Source organism: Antrostomus carolinensis, unplaced genomic scaffold (genome assembly GCF_000700745.2).
Source record: "Antrostomus carolinensis isolate BGI_N321 unplaced genomic scaffold, ASM70074v2 scaffold37863, whole genome shotgun sequence".
Taxonomy (NCBI): Eukaryota; Metazoa; Chordata; class Aves; order Caprimulgiformes; family Caprimulgidae; genus Antrostomus; species Antrostomus carolinensis.
The window spans coordinates 2,169-25,099 of NW_010305107.1; the positions used below are offsets into that span (position 1 = coordinate 2,169).

The 22,931-nt window shown below is 43.2% G+C and overlaps 1 protein-coding gene across 1 annotated transcript; it reads right to left on the reverse strand.

The window, feature by feature from the left end:
- Positions 1-1,955: 1,955 nt before the first annotated feature.
- LRRC74A (leucine rich repeat containing 74A) lies at positions 1,956-22,158 on the reverse strand. Its single transcript, XM_010164690.1, has 14 exons — positions 22,065-22,158; positions 17,962-18,072; positions 16,563-16,738; positions 14,782-14,889; positions 13,959-14,055; positions 13,480-13,529; positions 12,612-12,693; positions 10,944-11,029; positions 10,406-10,600; positions 8,590-8,685; positions 4,896-5,039; positions 4,003-4,110; positions 3,263-3,348; positions 1,956-2,031 (listed from the first exon to the last, which is right to left on the reverse strand). Exons 1-14 carry the CDS (start codon positions 22,156-22,158, stop codon positions 1,956-1,958), a joined length of 1,509 nt encoding a protein of 502 aa, XP_010162992.1.
- Between the last annotated feature and the right edge of the window lie 773 nt (positions 22,159-22,931).

Genomic DNA, 22,931 nt, shown 5'->3' on the forward strand with positions numbered 1-22,931 from the left:
GCACTCCCATTTTTTTTGTTAGTATTTTAGTTACATCAGGTCACCTAGTAGGACAGAAGGTTGCATCTAGTTCCTTCCCAGAGATCCAGTCTCTTTTGAATTTGTGTTTGGCAAAGTAGGTAATTTTTATTTATCAAGTGGCAATTTGGGCTCAAACTCTTCAGCTGAAAGAAACCATCCCACCTCACTGTAGATTTTTCCTAGTGTAAAGGTACAATCTGGCTGCCACATCACTGTTGAGTCTGGAGTTAAGTGGACACTCAAATAAATAAAAGCCACACCTGCCGCAGGCCAGTACTGGTCTCTGTTTCATTATGTTGTTTTCTTACAGAAGATTTTTGATGGCTGGAGCTAATCTAGAATCTTAAGGGCGATAATTGGACAAATCAGTTTAGTTGGGCAGCCAATTCTGTGCAAACCTAAACGGAATAGTAATGCGTGACTAATACACAACAGCACTCTGCATGAGATAAAGATGCATGTGTAACATATGCAACACAAACCCAAGTCACTGTGGGAAGAAAAGACAAAGATATTTGTTAGCATATACGTGCTACTCCTCCACTCCACAGTGCACCCTTTTCTGCAGAACAAACACAGGGAGCTCGAATTGTAAAATGACGGGCATGGACCGCTTCCCCGCCCTCCCCGAGCCTTCAGGAGTAAGATCTTGCAGGTTTGGTGTCGCTTCTATGAAAACATACCTCAGTGCTTAGGAACAGTCAAGAAAAGCTAATTACATTTTAGGAATGATTAGGAAAGGAACAGAAAACTCCACAGTGTTATGCCCTGCATATGCAAACTGCCCAGTGTCTCAAATGCTCTCTGCTGCTCTGATTCTTCATCTCAAAACCCCACATATTCTATATGTGGAGGAAACGCCTGCAGTCACGAGTAAATTCTAGAAGAGTCATGGACATCAGAAGGCACAGAGCTTCTGGGGTAATGAGTTAAAGCCTAGCAGTCGGTCGTGTGTTGAGGATGACTACTGAGCAGCCATACCAGTGCCATCATGTCAACAGTCACGTTGACCTCTGATGAGGCACTGGAGCCCACTGAACTCTTAATTCAAAGATTATTTTTCCAGGTGGTTATTCTGCTGGGAAACAGACAGAGACTTACTAGATGGCAACCAGCTGCTTCTTTTCCTTTCCTCCGAAGGATGGTCTTCCCAGAGGGGCCAACATTTCCCAGTTCTCCATGTTTCCTGGTGGTATAGTTTATATTGGCAGTTGCACATGCCAAAATATAATTCATGTGGCTCTGCTCATCTGTATATTTTTATATTTTAGCAATTCTATTTATGTTTAATATTAGTATATTCAAGAATTTAATTCCTTCTTAAGAGTTATTGAAACTTTTTTTTTTTTTTTTAATTTTGGTTTAAAAAAAAGCAGTTTAGTATCTGAGCCATTTCAAATGTTACGGTTTCCACCCTCCTAGCATATTTTTCGACATGGAGATATTTAATACAATTCTTATTACCCATAACTTTTTGAGCAACATTAGCTGTAGTTTCTTCTGAATTTAGTTCTCTTTCAAACATCCCTGCGTCAGAACTGCTAAATCTGGTAGGGGTTGTTTGCACGGCACTTCCTTCAGTCTTTGTCCACCTGCTCTCCCTCAAAAGGGGATAATAAAAATATGAGTACTCTTGGTTTCCCCATTCTCACTTTTTGTCTTCATCTCTGCAAGTAAGTTCAGCGTCATCAGCATGCAGAGTGAGATAAATTTGGTAACCAGCTCCAAAGGACCAACCTCTTCTGCCCAAAAGGACCAGACAATAGGGACCTGCTGTATAGTGTAACATCAGCTTTATTTCTACATTCAATAATTTAGACTATCAGAGCTCCCTGGTGCTGGGCCTCCCCAAGCCCAGGGCCACTCTGAGATTTCTTCCAGTATTTCTCCTACAGTCTTTACTCTACTGTCTGATCTGCCTTCTTGCTTATTTTTTATGGCTCTTCCTTCTTTTCCTCCTCGATTTCCCCTTCCACAGGCTTCTGTGCCGGCTTCTGCTCTTTTAAGTGACTGAAAAGAAAGAGGTGAACCAGTATTAATTTAGTAAAGCGAACCTTCCCTGTCATGTATCTAAAGCTGCTCAGAGGACCTTGAGGAAACAGCCTGAGGTGGGAACAGTAAGGAGAGCAAAGGTCACAACTCTTCTGACTGTTGTCTACCTGGTGAAGATTGCCACTACCACACATGCTAAAATGCATTAAGCAGCTAGATAAGGAGTAGATATTAGTATTTATTTTTCCCCACATATCAACTCAGCAGCGTTAATGGCACCAAATGAAGTCTTTGCTGACCATTGGGTTTCAATGGTTCCTAATTTGCTTACTACTTAACCACAGTTCTGTAATTTGTGTCTAAAGTACTTGGGAACCCCATGTAAACTCTGATTCAAGATTAACCAGGCTAAGGCCTGTCTAGCATCTATGCATGGGTACTCTTAGTGTGGCACTGATGTATGTGAAGGAGTAAGGAACAGATCTAACAAAGTAATTCACTTCTCTTTGAAAATATTAGGAAGCTAAGAGGTGGAGAGATTTACAAAATTGACCCATTGCTTCTGGCCTTAAAACTAGACTACAGCATATATTTAAACCCATCAATATGTGCTGAGGGATGGGAATATTTGAGCATGATGAATAGGTCTTTCAGCTGATGAGTCACATGTCAGAACTGACAGGAAATCTAGGGGGAATTTTGGGTCCAATGACAAGCAGTTTAGCCTGCAGCGACTGACAACCTCCAAGGAGTTTGCTGCTGACTGCTCGGGCTCTCAGAACTTGGACATGATTGCTACAGGCACTAAGGAAGAGGCGCTTTCAAGAGAATGAAAAGTTCTGTAGTTTGAAGGTGGGTTTCCAGGGAAAACTAGGTCTCCTAAGAAGAAGGATCAGAGAGAAGGAAAAAAACGAGAGTCCCTGAGGATGGAGGAAAAGGTCTGAAGGCACAGATATGCTGTCTTTGCAAATCTTACCCTGGCTTCAGTGTTGAGCTGATGCTTCTCACACAGGCTTATGACCATGAATGAAAATGCCATTCAGCTCTGAGATGCAAGGACTCTCACAGGAAAAAACTGACTTCTAGTTCTTCTCAATAGGGCTTCTGAGCATGCAAGGTGTTATTTGATCTTTTACTTAGATAAGTAATGGACTGGCCAAAAACCTATGTCCCTTCACATTCTGAAGTGAATAAGTCGAATTAAATAAAGAAAGACAAGCCTGGACAGTAAGTGGAGTCACTCGCTCACCTGTAGTCCACAAATCCTGTGCGATTCTGGTCTAACTTGTGCACCAGTTCCCTAATTTGGACTCGATCCAGTGGGATGCGTGATTGCTAAGAGGGTAAGATAAATGTTAGCAAACTTGGATATTTTCAAGCAGAAAAACCCTCCATATCATACTGGGACCCATCATCTTTAATAGGTGAGCAGATGGCCTGGTGCATGGAAGAAGGGATGGGAAAAAATCCACAGAGTAGCGCTGGGGAGGCACTTTCACTCTTTTAGAATTAAAATATCAAGGGTTTTTTTTGCCTTTTTTGTGAAATAGCATCGTGGCTGGCTGACCCTTGCTACTGATCTTAAGCACCATGGTGGTTTTGGCAGGAAGAGGACTGTCTACTTAGTGTGTGGAGGCAAGGATTGAAATGCCCTTTTTTACTTTACCATAGCAGTAAGATGTAATTATCTATCAAGACCCCATATATCCTATACAAACAGCTGACCTCTGTGATTTTACAAGGCTCCTGTGATACTCTGAAGTTGATCCATTATCACTGATGCCATCTGCAGTATTTATTTGATATCATAGCATTTCTGTTAGATCTCAACTTTTGTTCAGGACTCAAGTTCTGCAATAGGTGAATTTAGCCTTTTAGTTTGAACAATGTCACCAGCAAGGCTGGCTGGTGGCTGTGCTGCTGCAGAGGGGTTTCCCCAGAGCAGTACCCTGCCAGAAGAGCATCCTGGCCCTGCTTTCAGAGGCACACCTGCATCATGGCTCTGCGGAAGGCTGCCACGGGGATCTTCATGTTTCCATCCTTGTCAATATTCCTGAAAAAGTCCCAGAGTCCCAGGTTGTGCTCTTTCAAGTAGTTCTAAGAGAAGCAGAGATAAAACATGGGCATAACCGTGAAACAGTCATGGATACCTGCCTCCATCATGTGTGAGTGTCACTAGCTGTGAAGCACAGCAGCAGCGTTTGATGTGAACTAACAGCCCAAGCTTGTGCTTAAGTCCTTCTGAATCCATATCTACAGCAAAGTCTCAACCAATTAGCTAAAAATCTGCGCAGCACCTAAGAAACACAGTGAAGTTGGTAGTGCAAAAGTGTTGCTTAACTCAGCAACGCTCAAGTGCTTGCATTGCCTTCCAGCAAGGAGGACAGCACCATCTGCTGCTATCCATAGAAATTACAGACCTTGAAAAGCTCAGCATTTTCTCTTTAGGACAGTATTTGCTTGTAATACCATATCCTATTTTTATGAAGCATATTAATTTTGATGCTAAAGCACAAATGTTAGTAAAGGATTCTATGAAAGTCAGCTATTGCGATGGGCTTGTGATGGGCTTGTGATGAATGATGGACACTCATTTGGATCAGACCTGAAATCAATCAGTTAGTTTTACACAGCGAGCAAACATCTGTTCAGATTCTTTTTTTCCCCACTGCTCTCAGATCTCAAAGCGTTATCTTCTCCTGAAAATCAAATTATTATCTTAGTCAGTCTGCATGGACTGAGATATGTGAACATTGTGACTGTCTGTGAATAGACCTTTCTGAAGGAACTTGGCTGAATGTCCCACTTGGAAGAAAGCTTACCCCTTCCAACTTCCATCGTTCCAGCTGCTTGCAGGATGTGTATTGTGTACAGTAGCTCACCTGAATCACTTTCATAGGGTTTGGATGCTGCTTGGGGATCTTGGCGATACAGCCTTCGACCTCACCGTGGATAACATCTAGTTGAGGATGTGTTCGACACACCAAATCCAACAACTTGATGAAAGTTTCATTCACCAACACATTCTGGTACATAGGAGGAAGGAGAGCGCAGTCAGTGAGGACACCCAAAGAACAACAACTTGTTTGTATTCATAAATCCATCTAAAGTCAACATTAACTATTCTCTCCCAAGGGTGATGCCTTTTCCTGTCTCTACTCTTCACTTTCAGGAATCCTGTGGAGGCCTGACCCTAAGTAAGTAATCTTCTTTCTCTTTTCCCATGTCTGAGACAGAAGAGGGTCTACCAATTTATGTAGAAATAAGCTTAATGTAGCTGTTCATCAGGTAAATGTCTTCACCAAAGACCTCTTATATTAGGTGATTCAAGTGATTTGTGTTCATCCCTGAGACAGTTCTACATGGGTCTCCATTTGGTTAAGGTGTGGACTGCAAGTTGAACAGTTAGTGGCCAAAATGTGCTCTAGAGTTCTGCAAAAATTAAAAATAAATAAATAAAAATCCAAGGCCTAAATGGATTAGTATCTCGAGCAATGTAGCTTTTTAGGCCAGACAAGAAAGATGCACCTATCCGGGAAGGGTCCACGTGTCTCCAGATGAAAAGAACTTTTGGTAAAGCTCTGTTTCATTGTAACCCTAATAGGAAGCTCCAGTCAGAAGTACAAGACCTGATACTTGTTTTTTCCTAAAAATTTCAAACAGGGTAGTGACAGCTCAGCATTTCAGAGCTCACACTGTGAGTTTTCTGTTTTAGCACTTACAGAATCAGCAGCAGCACAGTGTCTTGATTTGGGGTTTGGGGCTGCTAGAAAGTAAACTATCAATGCAAATATTATTGATGTCACTGTAATTTATTCTTCTAAAATTAAGTTATGACAAATTTGCTTTTGCCTTGACTGATCTTTTAAAAACATGGTTATGATTTTGCTCATACCTATGATGAAAACATGAATTGTTCATTTATTATGTTAGTTATACACTGAATTGTTGGAAATCTGAAGGCAGTTCAGGAAATGAATGAAAGCTTCTGTTTTCTGTTGTTGTGGGAGGTTCCCAAGGCATCAGGCACCATAATTTTTCCCAAAGTTTATTACAGAGTCTCCCAATGCTTTCTTATAGCTTATTTTTGGAAGCTTAAGATCTATTGTTCTTCAGATCCACCTAGAAGCTTATGATCTACTGTGCAGTGAGCTCTTGACTGTTACTACTCAAAGACAGTCTTAATCAAATCTGAGTCTGGCTGGATTTACTCGCTTGCATTCAGCGTCAATGGTTTCATGGGCACAGAGTGACTCTCTGAAGAAGCCATTCCGACATCCCTGCACTATGCACACTAGTCCTAGTCCTGGGAACACAGCACAGGAGAGCTTGACCCAGCTCTGCTGGCTGCCAGCTCTCTCCAAGGCTTGCCAGCCTGGGCTTGACCCCATCAGAAGGCCAGCAGACTGTGGTGCAGCCTCAGAAGCAGCGTAGCCAAAGCACCACCTCTGGCCTAACAAACTGTGCTGGGCTCGAGTGGCAACTGGAGGGAGAGGGAGTCAGCCTGTGCATTCTGCTGATTGGACACAGTCAGTCCCCACTCCAGAAAGACAACACATAGGCAGCTGAAAAGCATCAGTATTTTCTTTTCTACTGCAATGGTGAAGATGGGCATGTGCTGGCTATTTTGACTCATGACTTCTATAAAATGTTTGATACTCAGTATCTGCAGTTGAAACCCTACAAAGAGTAGGTTATGAAAAGAATGTGGGGAACAGTCATGCTTAGAAATGTTGCCAGAAGCAATGAACTGTTGTTAAAAATGTGCCTTTCCTTTGCTTCACCTTTGCTAGTGCTGTCCAACCCATGCAGAGGTTTCTAGAAATGATCCTTATGCAAAATGCCTCTTACAGACACACTAATTGTTCATTCTTTGAAAGTCAAGAGAAGCATTTATCACTGGGAAAAGGGGCACAAGAGGCTTTTGTTTATGTCTTCCCTTAAGTTTCCTATAAAAAATCTTTACTAATTTCTTAAAGGTTTAAGACAGCACAAGATCTTTGGAGCTGTACATTTGCAAATACTCTGTATTGAAATGCAAGACTCGCTACATCAGAGGTGGAATGAAGTCTGTCAGACAGATTAGATGTTTGCCTACAAGCATTTGATTTGGATACTGAAATGTCATTGTAAATTTATGCCATTGACCATTTATCTTGTGAAATGCCAAGTAATTTAGACTTTTTGAAGGGTGAGGTGAAGAGAACGTCTGTTAACCCTAAAAAGCAGAAATTCATGGTGAGATTTAGGTTGAAGACTCTTAATGTTAATTAACTCCTTATCTCAAAATTTCTTGAGTGTCTCCTTTTAAATAAATGCATTTCAATAATTTTAATTCCTCAGAATTTAGCTAAAATACATTACTCTTCCCAAGTTTATGAATTGTTTAGGCTATTAGTAATAAAGCTAGCAGAATCACGTACACTGTAATGAAGTCTTTTACCCCCACACAGCCCATTTTAGTTTTCCTTTGCAGAATGAGGCCTGACTCCTTGCAGACTCCAAATCATTCTCTTTGTTATTAATTTATGCAGGAAAAATTGTCTGCCCTAGAGGAACACCTGTTCCTCAGATGATCTCTGTTGAAAGCCCTTGATACTCTCAGGAAAGACCATAGATTAATATTATTTATTCTGCTTTGTTTTAGTTTCTTTCTTTAATACAGTAACCACAGGACAAAGATACACATGCAGATGTAACTTGGATACAGCCCATTCCGTGAGTCTCCAAAACTGCCCATTAACCTCTTTTTACCTTGTTTCAAGTGGGAACATATTATTTATGTTCCAAGTCCAAAATCTAATCTTTGTGAAAATGCTCATTGATTTAATCATGGTGCATGGAGGGCTCTGATGCCCCTGACACCTTCTGTAACTGCTCCTGTGAAGCACCAATGCATGGATGGGAGAGCCAGGAGTGGACTGATGTGTGCCCAGATCGCTCCCCAGTGTTGGTCTGCAATGCAACCCCAGCCCTCACTGAGGAGCTCAGAAGCATTTCTGAGTCTCCCATTTTAGAAGCAGCACATGAAGTTACAATAGTGCTATGCTCCCAACTTGCTAGAGTAGCATACTAAGATTTGGCCTCTTTGATTTTTTTTCCTTCTACATTAGCCTTTTAATGTTGTGATTTTTTTTTTTTTTTAAATAAAATTGCTTTGCTTTCAATGCCTTGAAGCATCCATCTTCTTCCGTTCCTCATACATGCTGACAGGGTATCAAAGCACTTCACAGTATCTAGCATCTTAGGGTGCCCTGGGGGGAGACAGCTCAGGGGATGAAGAGAATTCATCTTCTAGTGAGAATTCACTCCTTATTCTTGTTCTGCTATTGTAAAATGGAAGGGAGTGAAATAGGGTGGTGCTACAGGCACCTCTCTCCAGGGCTAGACCAAAGCTTTCTAATTTCCACATGGCTCCTAGAAGGGCTGTCGAATAGTAGCCTCTTTTTAATGGCTGTACATAAATGAAACAAACAGTAAGTCTCAAAACAGTTTTGGAAGGGTTCTGTGATCCATCTAGTTGCTAAAAATGTACAGTGTATGGTCCTGGAGGCTTTCCAGCACATAATCTCTTACTGAGATGTTGATCTCCTCCATCATGGATTTGGGGTTCTTTCTGACAGACATGACTAGCGCAGTGGCACCTTCCACAGTCAGGGGATTGCTGGCCATCTGTGGAAGAAAAGATAGAGATGCAGACACGGTGAGAACGAGGATTTCATGCCTGCCAGAAGGCATGCTGTAACCTCAAGGATGTCCCCTTCTTCCCATTCTTCAGCTGGGCTGTATAATAACTGTGGTCCCTTTTGTTTGATGGGTTTGTCTGTTATCTCACCATCTCTTGTCTCTGTCTCACAAAACTCTGCAACTTCCCAGTGGAGTTGCCTTCTCAGCTTCTCTCTGTCTGCTGTGTGAAATTCCGCATATCAGGCCCCTTACATCCGTGGCACAGGAGTATGTGGTGTGGATCACGTTCAGTCATGTGGTGGGGAGAGGCTGAGGCAACGGGTTGCGTTTGAATGTGTGCTTGCTAGTAGGGTCCCTCTGGATGGGGACATTCCCCTTGGAACATTTCCCACACCCTTGGCTCCTCTTCGCAGCACAGCAGATCAGAGCTCGGGCTGATCAGCTGCCTCTGGCCTACAAGGTCGAGCCATATGAGGTCCCTTCCAATCCCTAATATTCTGTGATTCTGTGATTCTGTGATATGGCATTATGGGTTGGCATTGCCATGTACATCTCATAGTGTGTGAACATCACCTCTCCCCCACCTTGGACTTCATGTGCCCACTCCCACCATTTGAAAGAAAACTTCCTTGGTTAACATTGACCAGCAGAAGACATGTCCTCCTTTAAGTCTTTTGTGTTATCAGCTCCTGCAACAAACTGTGCAGCTAAACAGAGAGAGAATGCCTTGGTGCGAGCTAGTGACCTCACCTCAAGCCAGGTGAAGGGCAATGCAAACAGACATGTGTATTTACATAATCTAAAATAGAAGTCCCAAAGACTGGTGTGATTGCAGTGATTTACAAGGACAAGGGTGTCCAAAGACAGGTCTACATGAACAGCTTCAAAGATGCCCCTCAACCACCATATTGCCATTTGCAGGCTCTCAGGATGGTGATGTTAGGTCTAGCTGAGAATGCAGCTTGTAAACAAGCTGACTTTTCTGACTGAATTCCTAGAGAATGATCTTGGATTGAGAAGACAGTTTAGCTCTCAGCCCTAACCTCTGAAGCCAGCTTGGCTGGTCATTCAGTTTTGCCCTTTGCAGGATTATTGATTTCTAGCTTACTAGAAGGCAGCTTTGGCTTTTTTTTCCCAAGACTTCATAATACTCTTCTCCTTTAGGTAGTCCTGTGGCATTGCCCTGCTATGGCCATGACAGTTTATCCTGTGTTTGAATAAGTTTTTAGCAAATCATTACACGCAGAAAGGCACACTCCTGCCTACCTGCAAACTTCATTGTGAACCTTTGCCTTAGGCTGAAATGTGTATTACGTGTACATATGTACCTTCACAACTACATTTTGTGTATACGTGCAGACATATTGAATGCCTGGGGTCGCTGCTAGATGTGTTGAATGCCTAGGTTCTCACCTGACTGAGACTAGACATGACAGCAATCAACCACTTTGGGGTGATGATGGATGTGGGGTTATGCCAAGCCAGTCCCTGGGGGATTTTTTGAGGGAACAGTGCAATTTAGTTGCCCAGGAAGAAATTCACAGGATAGAATTTCATTCTGCTCTGCTCACATTCAACCCAGAGTAATGCTAATTTCATCCAGTTCCAGCTCAGACAGCTCACCTCTTGTCTTCTGTCCCTCCTGACTCAGATCTTTCTACCTCCCTCCATTTATTCTTCCAGCCCTGCCTGGGCTTTATTTTACCTTCAAGATTTTGAGATTTCCATTGATTTCCAGGCTCCTGCAGAACTTCTTGGCTCCCTCATTGTTGATCTGGTTGTTGCTGATGTCCAGGTGAACCAGTGCATTATTGACTTTGAGGGCGTCTCCTAGGGCCACTGCTCCCTCGTTGCCAATGCCATTCCAAGAAAGGTTGAGTATTTTCAGTGCATCATTGCCCTCCAGGGAGAGAAGAGAGATCTTAGCTACTGCATGCCCATCTCTGTACCACTCTACCCTTTCTTGCCTGGCTCAGACAGGAGCATCCCTCAGGTTACACCCCGGCAGCCTCAATGAATCCAACATCTCTGCAATGTCACCAGGGTCTCTCCATCCACATAAGTCACCAGACCTACTCACTGCTTTAGTCTTTCTCCTGGTGCTGTCACTGTCAGTAGGATGAGCCTGGCTGGAGCTACTGAATCCTGCTCAGATCTCAGGGTTGTGAGTTCCCAATCAGTGTTTCAGTCAGCTCCTGATAATAATCACTGTGAAGGGTATCACAAAACAGGGGTGTTCCTACCCTGAGACCTCTGCCCAGTGCTACTGTCCCCTTCCTCCTCAGGTGGTTCCAGCTCAGGTCCAGAATCTCCAGTGTTGTGTTGCTGGCTAGGAGAGAGGAACTGAGATGTTAGCTCATGAAGAGTGGTCTGGGCACAGCTGCTGACCCACTTAGGGACTAAGAGAAAGTTTGCTGGGGGTGCAGCAACAGCCTTCATTGATTGCAGTAGGAGGAACCAGTCCACAGCACCCAAAGAACAGAAAATTGGCTGCTGATCACAAGCAGAAGGAGAACACGGGGTTTTTTGTGACTTAATCAAAGAATAAGTTGTGAAGGAGGAAGGTAGAGAGAGGGAGGATTTCTCATATTAATAGACACTGTCTGTTTTTCTCACTGTGAAAAATGGCTGGGTTCTCCTTGTGGCATCTAAAATATCTGTGTATGTTGATTAGCAGAAGAGAGGAATTCAGCTTCGTCTGGTAGCTGTGGCCAGCTGTATATGCGCCAGTGCCAATTCACATGCACAGCACACCTCATGGTGTAAGTTCTACTTAGAGCAGGCTATGTGTGAATTCATTTGTATCTACTGTGACACTGGGAGGGGTAGGACTTGCTGCCAACACTTGCTTCTCATTCTCAGAGAGAATTTCTCATCCAGATTTTCCATGGATGAGAGGCTGGATGGAGGTAGATGGTGAGTTTAGCTGACTTGAAAATATTCCTTTAAGAAACAAAACAGAAAAGTAACAGATTCTGCAGTAATCTCTGCTGCTCCTGCCTCAAGTGAGCTGGAAGGGGAGAAGAGCTGTAACAATTTTGGAGAAGCACTTTTGTGGGCTAGGAACGTCACAAGTTTTAGTTCTGATCTCTGCGTTGCCTGTAGGCTTGTCCAAGGCAGGGGCACAGTGCCTTGTCAACACTGCAGTTTTAATTGATCCATCTTTTAAAGACATGGACTGTAGTTAGAAAGAGACAGATATCAGTGGAAATACTGAACCAGGAGGAGAGTGTTAATAAATTAAACGGAAGGCATTGTGTTACTGAAATGCTCAAGGAGTACTGGATGCTCATAGCACACACTTGTGGCCATTATGGGAGCAGGTTTGTTGGACATACTGGGGGAAGAAGAGCTGTCAGATATTGCTGCATGGCTTTCCCAGTGCACTAACAGCACCTGAGATTACTGAAAGACTGAAACTGTTTTGTTTGCTTGCCCTCTCCAGGGCTACTGGCACACTCTAGATCTCACTTTGTCTAAGCAGATAAATTAGGCAGCTTAATTTTATTTCTTCCTAATCTGTTTCCCTTGCTGCTTGATGTGCAATTGCTCAAACCTTTAGGGTTTGTGCTATTTAAGAAAAGTTGAAATCACTCCTGAACTTTGTAATCAAAAGTTTAAAACAAAAACCAGTTCTGAACCTGTTAGATTTTAGTAAAATACAGTTTTCTGCTTTATACTCCCTGTGGGACTTCTCTTTCAGCTCCCTTCTCTCTTACACTGACTGCTCTGTTACTTTGGTTTCTCATCCTCCGTTTGTGTTCTGATACATCAGTCATAGGTGCTAGAGTCACCTGTGGTGATGAGGGTGTCTTTTGTACTACCCAGCAGGTCATGGGGCATTGTGCTGATGCCATTAAGTCCCCCAGTGCCTGTGCTCCTGCCTTTGCGGGAGTAATAAATTAAGTTACCAAGCATCTGTCCCAGGAGCTGTCCTGCCTTCTCAGAGAATTCATTGTGGCTGAGGTCCAGCTCCTTCAATTGGTAATTGCCCTGCAGAGAGACAAATGTGCAGAAACAATGAGATCTTCCAGCCAGCTGCAGCCAGATGCCATGCCAAGGCCCCCACATGAGGATGAAACAGGGATATCAGACACACTGAAATCTTCAGTGCATGGGAGATCATCAGCCAGAGTTTGCGGCAATGCATGTCCCAAAACAAAGCTTTGCAGGCATATAACATCACAGTGATTATCTTCCCAAAACAGCAAAAGCAATGGGATTTTGTGTCGTGCAAACTTCTCTCACACAGCTCATGTCTGGCCTGCAACACATGCTGCAATTCTGTTCCTGCCCCTGTTCCGCTCCCACCATTGCACCCTGACAAAGAGCATTTTCCAATATCAGGTCAAGGCCTTGCTTCAGGGCAGCTTCTGGCGGTGCCAAATCATGCAGAGGCTTCGAGACAGGAACTAATCAGAGAAGTCAAGCATCTTATTTCACTGGAGAATTGCAAAATGATATGAAGTTGGGTTACATATGCTTGTTGAAAATTTTTTGTCACCCAGGTGTTGTTCTGTTGTTGTGTTACACAGTCCTGAAAGTTTGTTTCTCAGACAGACTCACACAGCTGTCCCAAGAAAATGTTAACACAGTCCATCCTGCTCTGTGTCCTTCCAGCCTCTCTCACTTCTGAAGTAAGCAAGAGGCATTTAGCAGAATTATGCCAGGAAATCATATGGGCATTGCCAAGTGAAATCATGCCAAAGCAGCTTCAAGATGAGCAGAGTCTGTTACACAGCCAGGGCTGCAAATGACCTTGGATTTCAGGTAACTCACCGATAATGCCTCAGCAAAGTATGGTGCAGTCTCCTCTCCAAAGTTGTTTCCTGGGGAAAAAAAAGTATGTTAACAGTGTGCTGATCTCTCCCTTCATGTTGTGCTGAGGTCTGCAGGAACCTGTGCTTTTAGGTGGAACCTTCAGCTAATCATGGCCCATATCTGGCTGTAACAAGTTAGTCACTATTCCATTTCGCTCCACAGAGCAGAATTACCCCAAGATATGGGAGACACTCCAGCAGTTATCTAAGTTTCTTGTAAGGGACTGTTTTTCAGAGGTGCTGGACTTTGAGCAGGCCAAATATTTAATCAGATCATTGTAAATCTAGATTTCCACTCTTACTCTGTGTTCCCATCAGAGACATAGCTGAGAGATTGATTTTGCCCATAGTCTGACTAATATTCTCAGGATGAGAGACAGGAATGAAACACATTATTTCACTTTCACTGCCATCACTATTTGGGTGCATACAGCCCACCTGAGAGCTGAATAGCATGGAGGTAGGACATGTTATCCAAAAGCAAACTGGCAATGGCTTCAGCTCCTGCTGTTTCTAGGTGGTTATTGGAGATGTTCTGGAAGGAAAGAAGGAAGGATAAGAAGGATGAGTCCAAAGAATGAATCAGCTTCTTAATGCCCAAGATATCAGGGGAATAATGCAAGACAAGCAATATGAGAAATGTCAGCCAGACAGTAATTAACATGTAAGTTATAGGTGTGTTTAACCCTGTATCCTCCCTATCAGGAATAAAGCCCTAGAGCCATCAGTTTCACATGGGTCTTTGTCTTCAGTGAACCAAGAGGCATTTGGCCAAGAATCTCTTCTTCCAGTATAACACAGATCCCATGGCCTATGGTATGCATTTTGTATACCGCAGTTTCAGATTAAAGGATCATTCCTACCAGTTCATAGCTGAAAGTTTTGCATTATTCCCTTAATCTATTTAGAAAAGTTTCCCCATGTCATACTGGAGAATGAATGTTCTTGACCAAAACATTTTTTCCGTTGGCTAAGCATGAACTAGAAAGTCTTAGTTATGGTAATTATTGTCACATCTGCTAATTGAGAGAACAGTTCCAGACTCACCAGACTGCCATCACATGCACACTCCTGCTTTTCAGAAGCTTGTACTTTTAAAAAATAGAACAGCATAAAATATCATGACTTTCAGAATGTGAATGTTTTTGCGTGGGAACAACAGTTATTTGGTTAAAATCAGAATGGAATGAGTTGGTTTTCTTTCAGGTGATTGAGCTTAGTGACCAATAATTTTGGCTACAAACTACATCAGATTGCGTACCAGTTCTTGAAGGGAGGAATTCTCCCGTAGCATCTCTGCTATGCAAATAGCTCCTTCTGCCAGAATGCAGTTGTCTTCCAGCTCCAGATGGGTGACAGTTGCATTGGACTGGGAAGACACAAAGGTAAACAAAAACACACAAAAAACTGCTGAAGAGTTAATGAAGGGGGTAGTTTGCTCAGTTCAACAGACACTGGACATTTCCTCCAAACCTCAGAAAGCGTTGCAGGTCCTGAGCAGGACAGTGATCAGGGGATGTGACAGAGCCATGGCAGTGGGAATTGGCATACAAAAGTGTCCTGGTTTTTGCTAGGATAGGGTCGGTTTTCTTCTTAGTAGCTAGAAAGCACTGTGTTTTGGTTTCAGTGAGGATTGTTATGAGAACAGTGTTGATAACTACAAGGACACTGTGCTCGGGCAGTTTCCAAGAGCAGAGGACTGGAAGGGGGGAGTGGAGAAGAAAAGTGTAGTGGTTAGGAAAACCCAGAACTGACAGTTGGATGTGCCAGTAAGATATTCCATAGCATATTACGTCATGTTTAGTGTATTAACCTGGGCTGACTGGAAAGGGGGGGATTCTCTCAGGAATCGCTCGGGCTTGTTTTTTCTGGGACTGCTATTTCAATTTCAGAGTTCCTTTTCGCTCCTCCGGGATCGTTATCAGCAGGTGGTGAGCAACTGTACTCTGCATCACTATCACTCGTATATGTATATGTATATGTATATGTATATGTATATGTATATGTATATGTGTAGTTGTTATAATTATTACTCTTATTATTCAAATTTTATTTTACTCTAATTATTAAATTGTTCTTATCTCAACCTACAAGTGTCCTTACCTTTACCCCTCCAATTCCCTCCCTGATTCCCTGAGTGGGGGGGAAGGGGTCGAGGGGCTGCGAGTGGCTGTGTCTTGTTTGGCTGCCAGCTAAGTTAAACTTTCACGAAAAGAGGTGCTTTTTTGGTTTTCAGTGGGTAGGAGTTTTCATTGCTTTCTGCCAGCTTGGAGACCCAGATTCAGATCCAAGCTCCAATTCAGGCATCTTGGGCCCGTCCATTGGTGAGTGTAGCACATCCCTATGCAGAAGCCAGGGTGGGGGATACCAGTCCCTCCATCCCTACCTCTGACCCTGTAGGGATTAGGAGCACTGGGGACTTGTGTCCTGTGGAAGATCATCAGTTTGCTCTTGGGGGTAACTTCAGCAAAAGCTAGCAGTTGTCACACAAGACTTTACTGTACAGGGGATTAGAAACATTAGGGATGCTTGGAGCTCCTATGGGGAAGATACATGACTTTTTCTCCCACACTGTGTACTCGGTGATGCCTTGGTGACCTAATTAATGTTTATAAATATGTTAAGGGCGAACGTCATGAGGATGGAGCCAGGCTTTTCTCAGTGATGCCCAATGATAGGACAAGGGGCAATGGCTGCCAGCTGGAACACAGGAGGTTCCGCTTAAACTTGAGAAAAAACTTCTTTACAGTGAGGGTGACAAAGCACTGGCTGTGGCTTGTTAGCTTCTGGAGGGAGTCCTCCCCAACCCAGGGAGGTTGTGGAGTCTCCTTCTCTGGAGACATTCAAGACCCGCCTGGACGCCTTCCTGTGTGATCTCATTTAGGTTCCTGCTCCAGCAGGGGGATTGGACTGGATGATCTTTCGAGGTCCCTTCCAATCCCCAACATTCTGTGATTCTGTGATTCTATGATTCCAGGCCTGAGAGGCCTAAAATGCTTATTGTTCTTGAGAACAGTGTCCCCACTCCTACTGGTTACTCACCACCAGAGCAATAGCAATGGCTTTGACACCTTTGGGTCCTAGACAATGATGGTTCAGGTTTATATAAGGCTTGTCCAAATTCTGAATAAAGTGTGAGACAGGGACCACCTCCATCAGCCTGCATGCTTCCAAGTACAGCTTTGTGCCCATAACGCCCACAAAGGCCTTCTCAGGATCTACAGAGAAAAAGTATATTAATGAATGGTGCATTCAGTGTCCTCCTCCCTCTTTTAAATAAAATAAGTAACACTATGCAACAGCAGTAGGGTTTTACTCTTAAAGGGTTATCGTCCCCTGGTTCTCCCCATCCCTTTATCCCAGACCTTCAAGAGTTAATGTATCCTCCTTGCTTCTCCATTTGACATCCAGTGACTTGCTACAGCTTCTCACCAGTCTGCAATGTGACTAAACCTTTCTTGGTGTAATTGAGAATTCTTGACATCAGGCAAAAACATTTTAATTTTTTTTTGTTTTTTTTTTTTAAATCTTAATTGAAGCATGTAGCTGATATTGCCAGCAGAGCTAGGGCAGCTCAGAACATTTTGGCTTGCAACCAGCAGAAAGAATCCCAGCATTCTCATCTTGGCCATTGGGTGTTGTTGACACAGCTGCAGTGAGATGTATCCGTGCAGCTGGTGGCTGTATTTCCACAAAAACCTGTCATTTGGAATTCCTTCATCAAACCCCATACTTACAGCTCATATTTCTCTGTGTTCTTATATGCATTCAACAGTCTGACCTCAAGACAAATTCCCCTCTCATCAAAGCTATTTTCCAGTTCAATCTGAGGCCTCTAACAAAACAGTCTTTTGTTCTTGCATTCTTATGGTTTTTTATTTTCCTTCCATTTATAACAAGTTAAAAAGTTCTCATCCTAAATTATGGAGAAATCCTACCGTTACAAAAATGAATGCAAGACTTGTTTAGCCAGAGGACTGACTTCACGAGGCAGAAGAGAAGAGAAGAGCCACCAGAAAAGTCTAGGACAGTTGTGGCAAACCTATGGTACACAAACTGCAATTGCTATGCAGTGTTTCATCAGGAGGGCACAAACAAAGCCTCAGTCCCATCCCTGGTTCCAGCTAGCTGCTCCTGCAGCCCAGGCACTGAGCTGCTCTGGTAGTGTTGGCTATTAAGGACTAGAGGAGAGAAGAGGGAACAAAGGAATAGCCTTGGTAAACGGAAAGCAGTTGAAGGAAGTTGCTTGACATCAAAGGAAGAGCTCTTAAGGGGAAATGCATCCCTCCCTGCCTTCATCACTTGCCACATGTAAATGTGGTTGCCAGAACCCTGGCAGTGTTGTGTCCTTGGTCTCCATTTTGGATACATACCAGTTGGCAGGTACAGCTCTGACTGTAAGAGAAAGGCTAGTGAGGGCAGATGGTGAGAAAACATTCACCTTCAACCTCTAGGTCACTGTCAAAGCCTTGTGTGGCCTTCTCTGCTGAAGCATCAGCTGACGACACAGACTCCGGAGACTCATTGATTTCTGACGTTTCTTCATCCAGGTCTGCCATGAAACCAAACAGATTCATTTTGTTAATGCAAGCCCAGCAGAGATGTGACCCCCTGGATATGACAGATCTCCTACTGGTCTCACTGAAGTCTGTGCCCCTCTTCAACATGCTGTGGATGCACTCCTCCCCCAGCTCGGCTTTGTACCCACCACTCCCTGTGCTTTGTATACATGTGGTGATGGTCCTGGTGTGGGGAGAAGCTCACTCTGGAGCTGCAGATCTGCAGACTGGCTGTGGCTTGTTAGCTTTTGGAGGGAGTCCTCCCCAACTTCTGCAGCCCATGTGCAGGAGACTCTCAGTTCTCCCACATTAGATCTTCCTTCTCTCAAGAGCTGCCTTTTCCCCCTTGCCCACCAGGCAAAGCACATTTCCTCCCTTCATCCCATTTCCCCACAAACCTACAAGCCAAACCCTGGCAGTTCCTCCTAGTTCTCCTGAGCTGACTCACACTTCCCCAGGCAGAGGTAGGACACTCTTGTCTGACTCTGCAATCAGACTGGGAACGCTTTGTAAGTACACTTCAAGCGTGGCAGAAGAGAAAGCATTTGAGTGCTATTGTCTATTGGGACTGACTGTAACTAGACCCACTGGAAGTGATACAGCTTCTCTTGTCTACAATTCATAATTCATTTTATAGTTAGAGAGAAAGATAATTTGGAAAATTCCTTTTAAGAGGAATAAATGCATTAAAAAAGAGTAATTTTGCCAAAATTATTTCTGGGTAATAATATAATACATATTTTTTTCCTACTCTGAATCTTCATTCCCTGTCACTGCTTTTACTGCCTTGTTCCCTTACTCCTTGTTTCCCTTTAGAGCTCCAGGCTATTGACCTGTAATTTTGTACCCTTCTTGGGTGTCACTTAGCATTGATGTGTAATGTGGAGCTTGCAGTTTGGCTGTTCATTCAGACCTATGTGAGGGAAAGACCAGCCAGCTGGCACCCACATCACTGTGTTTCAACCAGCCCTGCAGCTGCAGCTCCTTCATTAAGACCTTTTCCTTCTGCCAGACTTTATTTGTTCAAATGATGGGTTTACTTGCATTACTTTAGTATGAGAAAGACAAAAGAAAGGGTAAAAATAGGTCTAAATCCCATGAAAAGAACTCATGAGACAAGTAGAACCAAAGATTTGAGACATTATGACAGTACCCACTGATCCTCTTTGCTTAATGGCCCTACAATGTGGGATATCTTGATAAAAATAAACTTCCCGCTCTGGGAACAGACTGCCTATGCTGTACAAAACCCATCCAGACTAGTATCATTCCCCGACAACATGGCTGTCATCTGCTCAGTACGCCAGCCAGTGCTGCAGTGTGTGTACTGAGCCTTCTGAGGTAGATCCAGAAGTGGTCCCTGCACCCCTGCGGAGCTGTAGAAGTTGGCACTGATACAGATGATAATACTGTCATTCAAGTAGAAACTTGAAAAGCATTGAGTCATGATTATTGGTGTTAAAACCAAAGCAGTGGAAAGTGATGGGTCCGGAGAGTCCCTTATCACCCCCTCCTTTCCCCAGGTGCTGGGGCTGCAGACAGAGCTTTCTGATCAGCCTACTTCAGGCATGGCTTGCACCAGTCATGAACCAGGAGCTAAGAGGGGAGTTTAGTCCATGGTTTGATATGCGGTTTGTGAGGGATGCATTCAGATAAGTGCAAATCCCTTCTCTTGTGCTAGGTTAATAATGCTGATATCTCTGGGTACGTTGCTTTATGTTGTTCCCTCATTTGTGTTGTACAAATATTCAATAAACCACACTAGCAATTTATTCTTCGGTAGCTCTGTGGAATAGAGAAAATCTTTCTTATCTTTTGCCTGTCATTGCAACAAGGTCCTAGTTTGTGCCGCTAAACTAATGACATGGTCTCTCTTAGAATCACTTGTGATGGATGTAAAGGTCAGATGCAGATTTTAATAAATTGTTCTCCTTCTCTGCCAGGATAAAATCTAATTGATATATACTAAGGAATTTCAGATGTAGAAGGAAGCTACTAAGGTTTTCCTCACTTCTTCCATTCTTAATGTCTGGCATAAGAAATACATCAGAATAAGAGTCAACGGCAGAAACTCATAAAATGGAACACAGCATTTTGTAGTATGCAGAAAAAATGATACTCATGTAAACCCTCAAATATAAGCATTTTCTTACATTCCATAAGGAATCAGTTAATTCAGTGATGTGTCAAACTATATGATTATACTAACTTGGGTGTATTAAGTGTTGAAGGAATCGACAAGGAAACAGCTATGAGACACACTATTTTGTGTCTAAGCAAAGTATTTAAGAATTAATATCCTAAATGTTGTTATTTTTTGAAAAATTGAGAAAATAGGTTTATTGTGGTTTGGAAAAAACTGTATATGCCTTAGCTTGGTCATCTAAAACAAGGGGAAATGGGTTTAAGCTGGAAGAGGGGAGGTTTAGATTAGATATTAGGAAGAAGTTCTTCACTGTGAGGGTGGTCAGACACGGGCACAGGCTGCCCAGAGAAGCTGTGGATGCCCCCTCCCTGGAAGTGTTCAAGGCCAGGTTGGATGAGGCTTTGAGCAACCTGGTCTAGTGGAAGGTGTCCCTGCTGATGGCAGGGGGATTGGAACTAGTTGATCTTTAAGGTCCCTTCCAACCCAAACCATTCTATGATTCTATGATCTAGTCAAGGGTACCAAATCTTTATCTCCTATTTTATGCCATGCCATTGTGGATCCAAAAACTTCTAGAGAATTATCAACAAATGACAGATATTTGTGGAAAAAATAAATTAAATATAGATTCTGTCTGCATCCTAATAGAAATAATTTAGACCAAGAAAAAAAACAGCCAGGCATTTTCACAACATTTTGCCTCTGGAGTAAGGTAGGATTAACAATTATACCATTCTCCTTGCTGGCACTGTCAGTTAAATTCAGCCAGCATTTTATTCATAATTATTTAATCTAATATGTAAAGGAAAATGGCAACCAACTATTAACTGTCGGTATTTCCTAGTTATAATATTTTTTAAGTCAATACTGTCAAAAACCTATGAGAAATACTAATTTTAATATAATTGTTTGGGCTTGATAGCAGGTAATTAATTTTGTCAGATTCCACTTAAGGAATTGTGTTTCAAGAGTTCACAGCCAAGAACAGAAACCTTGTTTGCAGAATAGCTATCTAAAAAGGCCTAATCCCAAATAGGCAATAAATTATTATTGCTGGATCAGAAAAATGCCCAGAGCTACCTTTACAGATAAATAAGGATGTTTTGACAAATGTCATTTTGAAACCATGGAAAATATCTGATAAAGGATCTCATCTACTAGAGAAACCATTAGGGAAAATTATTATGTAACACTTAATAAAATGCATTACACTTTATTTAAATACAGAAAAACAAAAAACAAAGAGAGAAATTGTCTCACATATCTGACTAGCTTACAGCAATTGCAATAAGAAGGAAAATAAGAAATTAATTTATAATGACTAAGTGACAGGCCAAAGGAGGCTTTGATCTTGGAGAGGAACCGTTATGCTAAGTTAGGAAGTCAGGCCAAAATGCTGCGAGCAGACCCGGAGCCTGACTACTGTGCACAAGCACAGCCTGACAGCAGCAGGTTCGGAAAGCTCCTGCCCCACACGCCCTGCCTGTCCTTCTGGGCAACTGAGGGCTCAAACAGGATCTGGTCTCACAAGGTGCTGAGCTCTGACGTCTCCTGTGGGCATTTGAGGCAGCTGGCTCAGTTGCCTGGAAGCTGGCAAGCCCTCTTCTGATACATCTTGTTTCTTCCAAGCTGTGCCGGGATGGCAGCTCCTGTCTCTGGGCACCGGCACCCTGGATCCCCGTTCGCCACCTTTCTCCTCATTGCTGCCTGGCCTGGGGAAGGGAAGCCTTCCCACCTGGTGATCAGCCTGCTGCAACAGCAATCCCTCTTGGGTGCTGGTGACTTTCCTTTGGCCATTTCTATTTCTGAAGTGAGTCTGCTAGTAACCAAACACTGCACCTGCATCCTTCTGAGACTCGTTCTCCACGTCACTGTCAGTGAGCGGTGGGTTCATTTGCTTTTTCTCTTCTGTAAGTGAGGAGTTCACAGCCATCTCCTAGACCCTGTAAGTTCCTCACACCTACACACAAAAAGCAGCCACTTGGCTACAATTAAAACATTTCCAGGAGGAATAGTGCCACTTGTGAGATCTGTGTTCTTAATTTATGTTGCTTATGAACAGGAGAATCCTGTTTCCTGCCTGCAGGGGCTGGCCAGGTGTCATGAGAAAGCCACCAGGTGGAGCCTGCAGCCACCCCGTCCCCCAGTCCTGCCACCACTACCCTTCTGTGACCTCATCTGCACCTTCCGACTCCAAGGAGTGGCATTCAGTGCTGGAAACCCCGTTGCCCTGGGAACCCATCGGCTCCTGATACTGAGAACAGCTACGGTTTTGGCTGTGAAACTCCTGCCAGATGTGTCAGAGAGTTGTCCCAGGCTGCTGGTAAGAGTTCTCTCCTTTGAGTTTGTATTCCAGTTTGTACAATTTCATGAGAAAGCCAGACTGCAGCAGTTATAGTCTTAAAGGAGATGAGGATAGAAGGAGTGCATTTGTCTTATTAGTCTTGAACAGATTCAGACTTCCCTACTGCCAAATTCCCGTACGTTTGGTAATAAAGTGTGGCTTGTAAACTTGTCAGCACTTAATGGGGCCTCGAATCAAGTACTCAGTCATCCCACCAATTACTCTTGGTGCCAAAATTGGTTCCATGCTTATTATTTTACATCATTTATACCAAGGACTTTGTGACCTTCCCTAAGGGGCTAAAACCAAAGCTGTAACAGAAGAGGCTTTCTGATAAAGATTGAGCAGAACTAATACCTACA

Excerpts from the sequence above, each read along its gene's own strand:
- LRRC74A (XM_010164690.1), bottom strand. The coding sequence starts at position 22,158 with ATGGCTGTGAACTCCTCACTTACAGAAGAGAAAAAGCAAATGAACCCA. Across the intron at positions 10,601-10,943 it reads CACTGGGCAGAGGTCTCAGG|GGCAATGATGCACTGAAAAT; the intron begins GTAGGAACACCC and ends CTCTCCCTGGAG. Across the intron at positions 8,686-10,405 it reads GAAATCTCAAAATCTTGAAG|ATGGCCAGCAATCCCCTGAC; the intron begins GTAAAATAAAGC and ends TTTCTTCCACAG.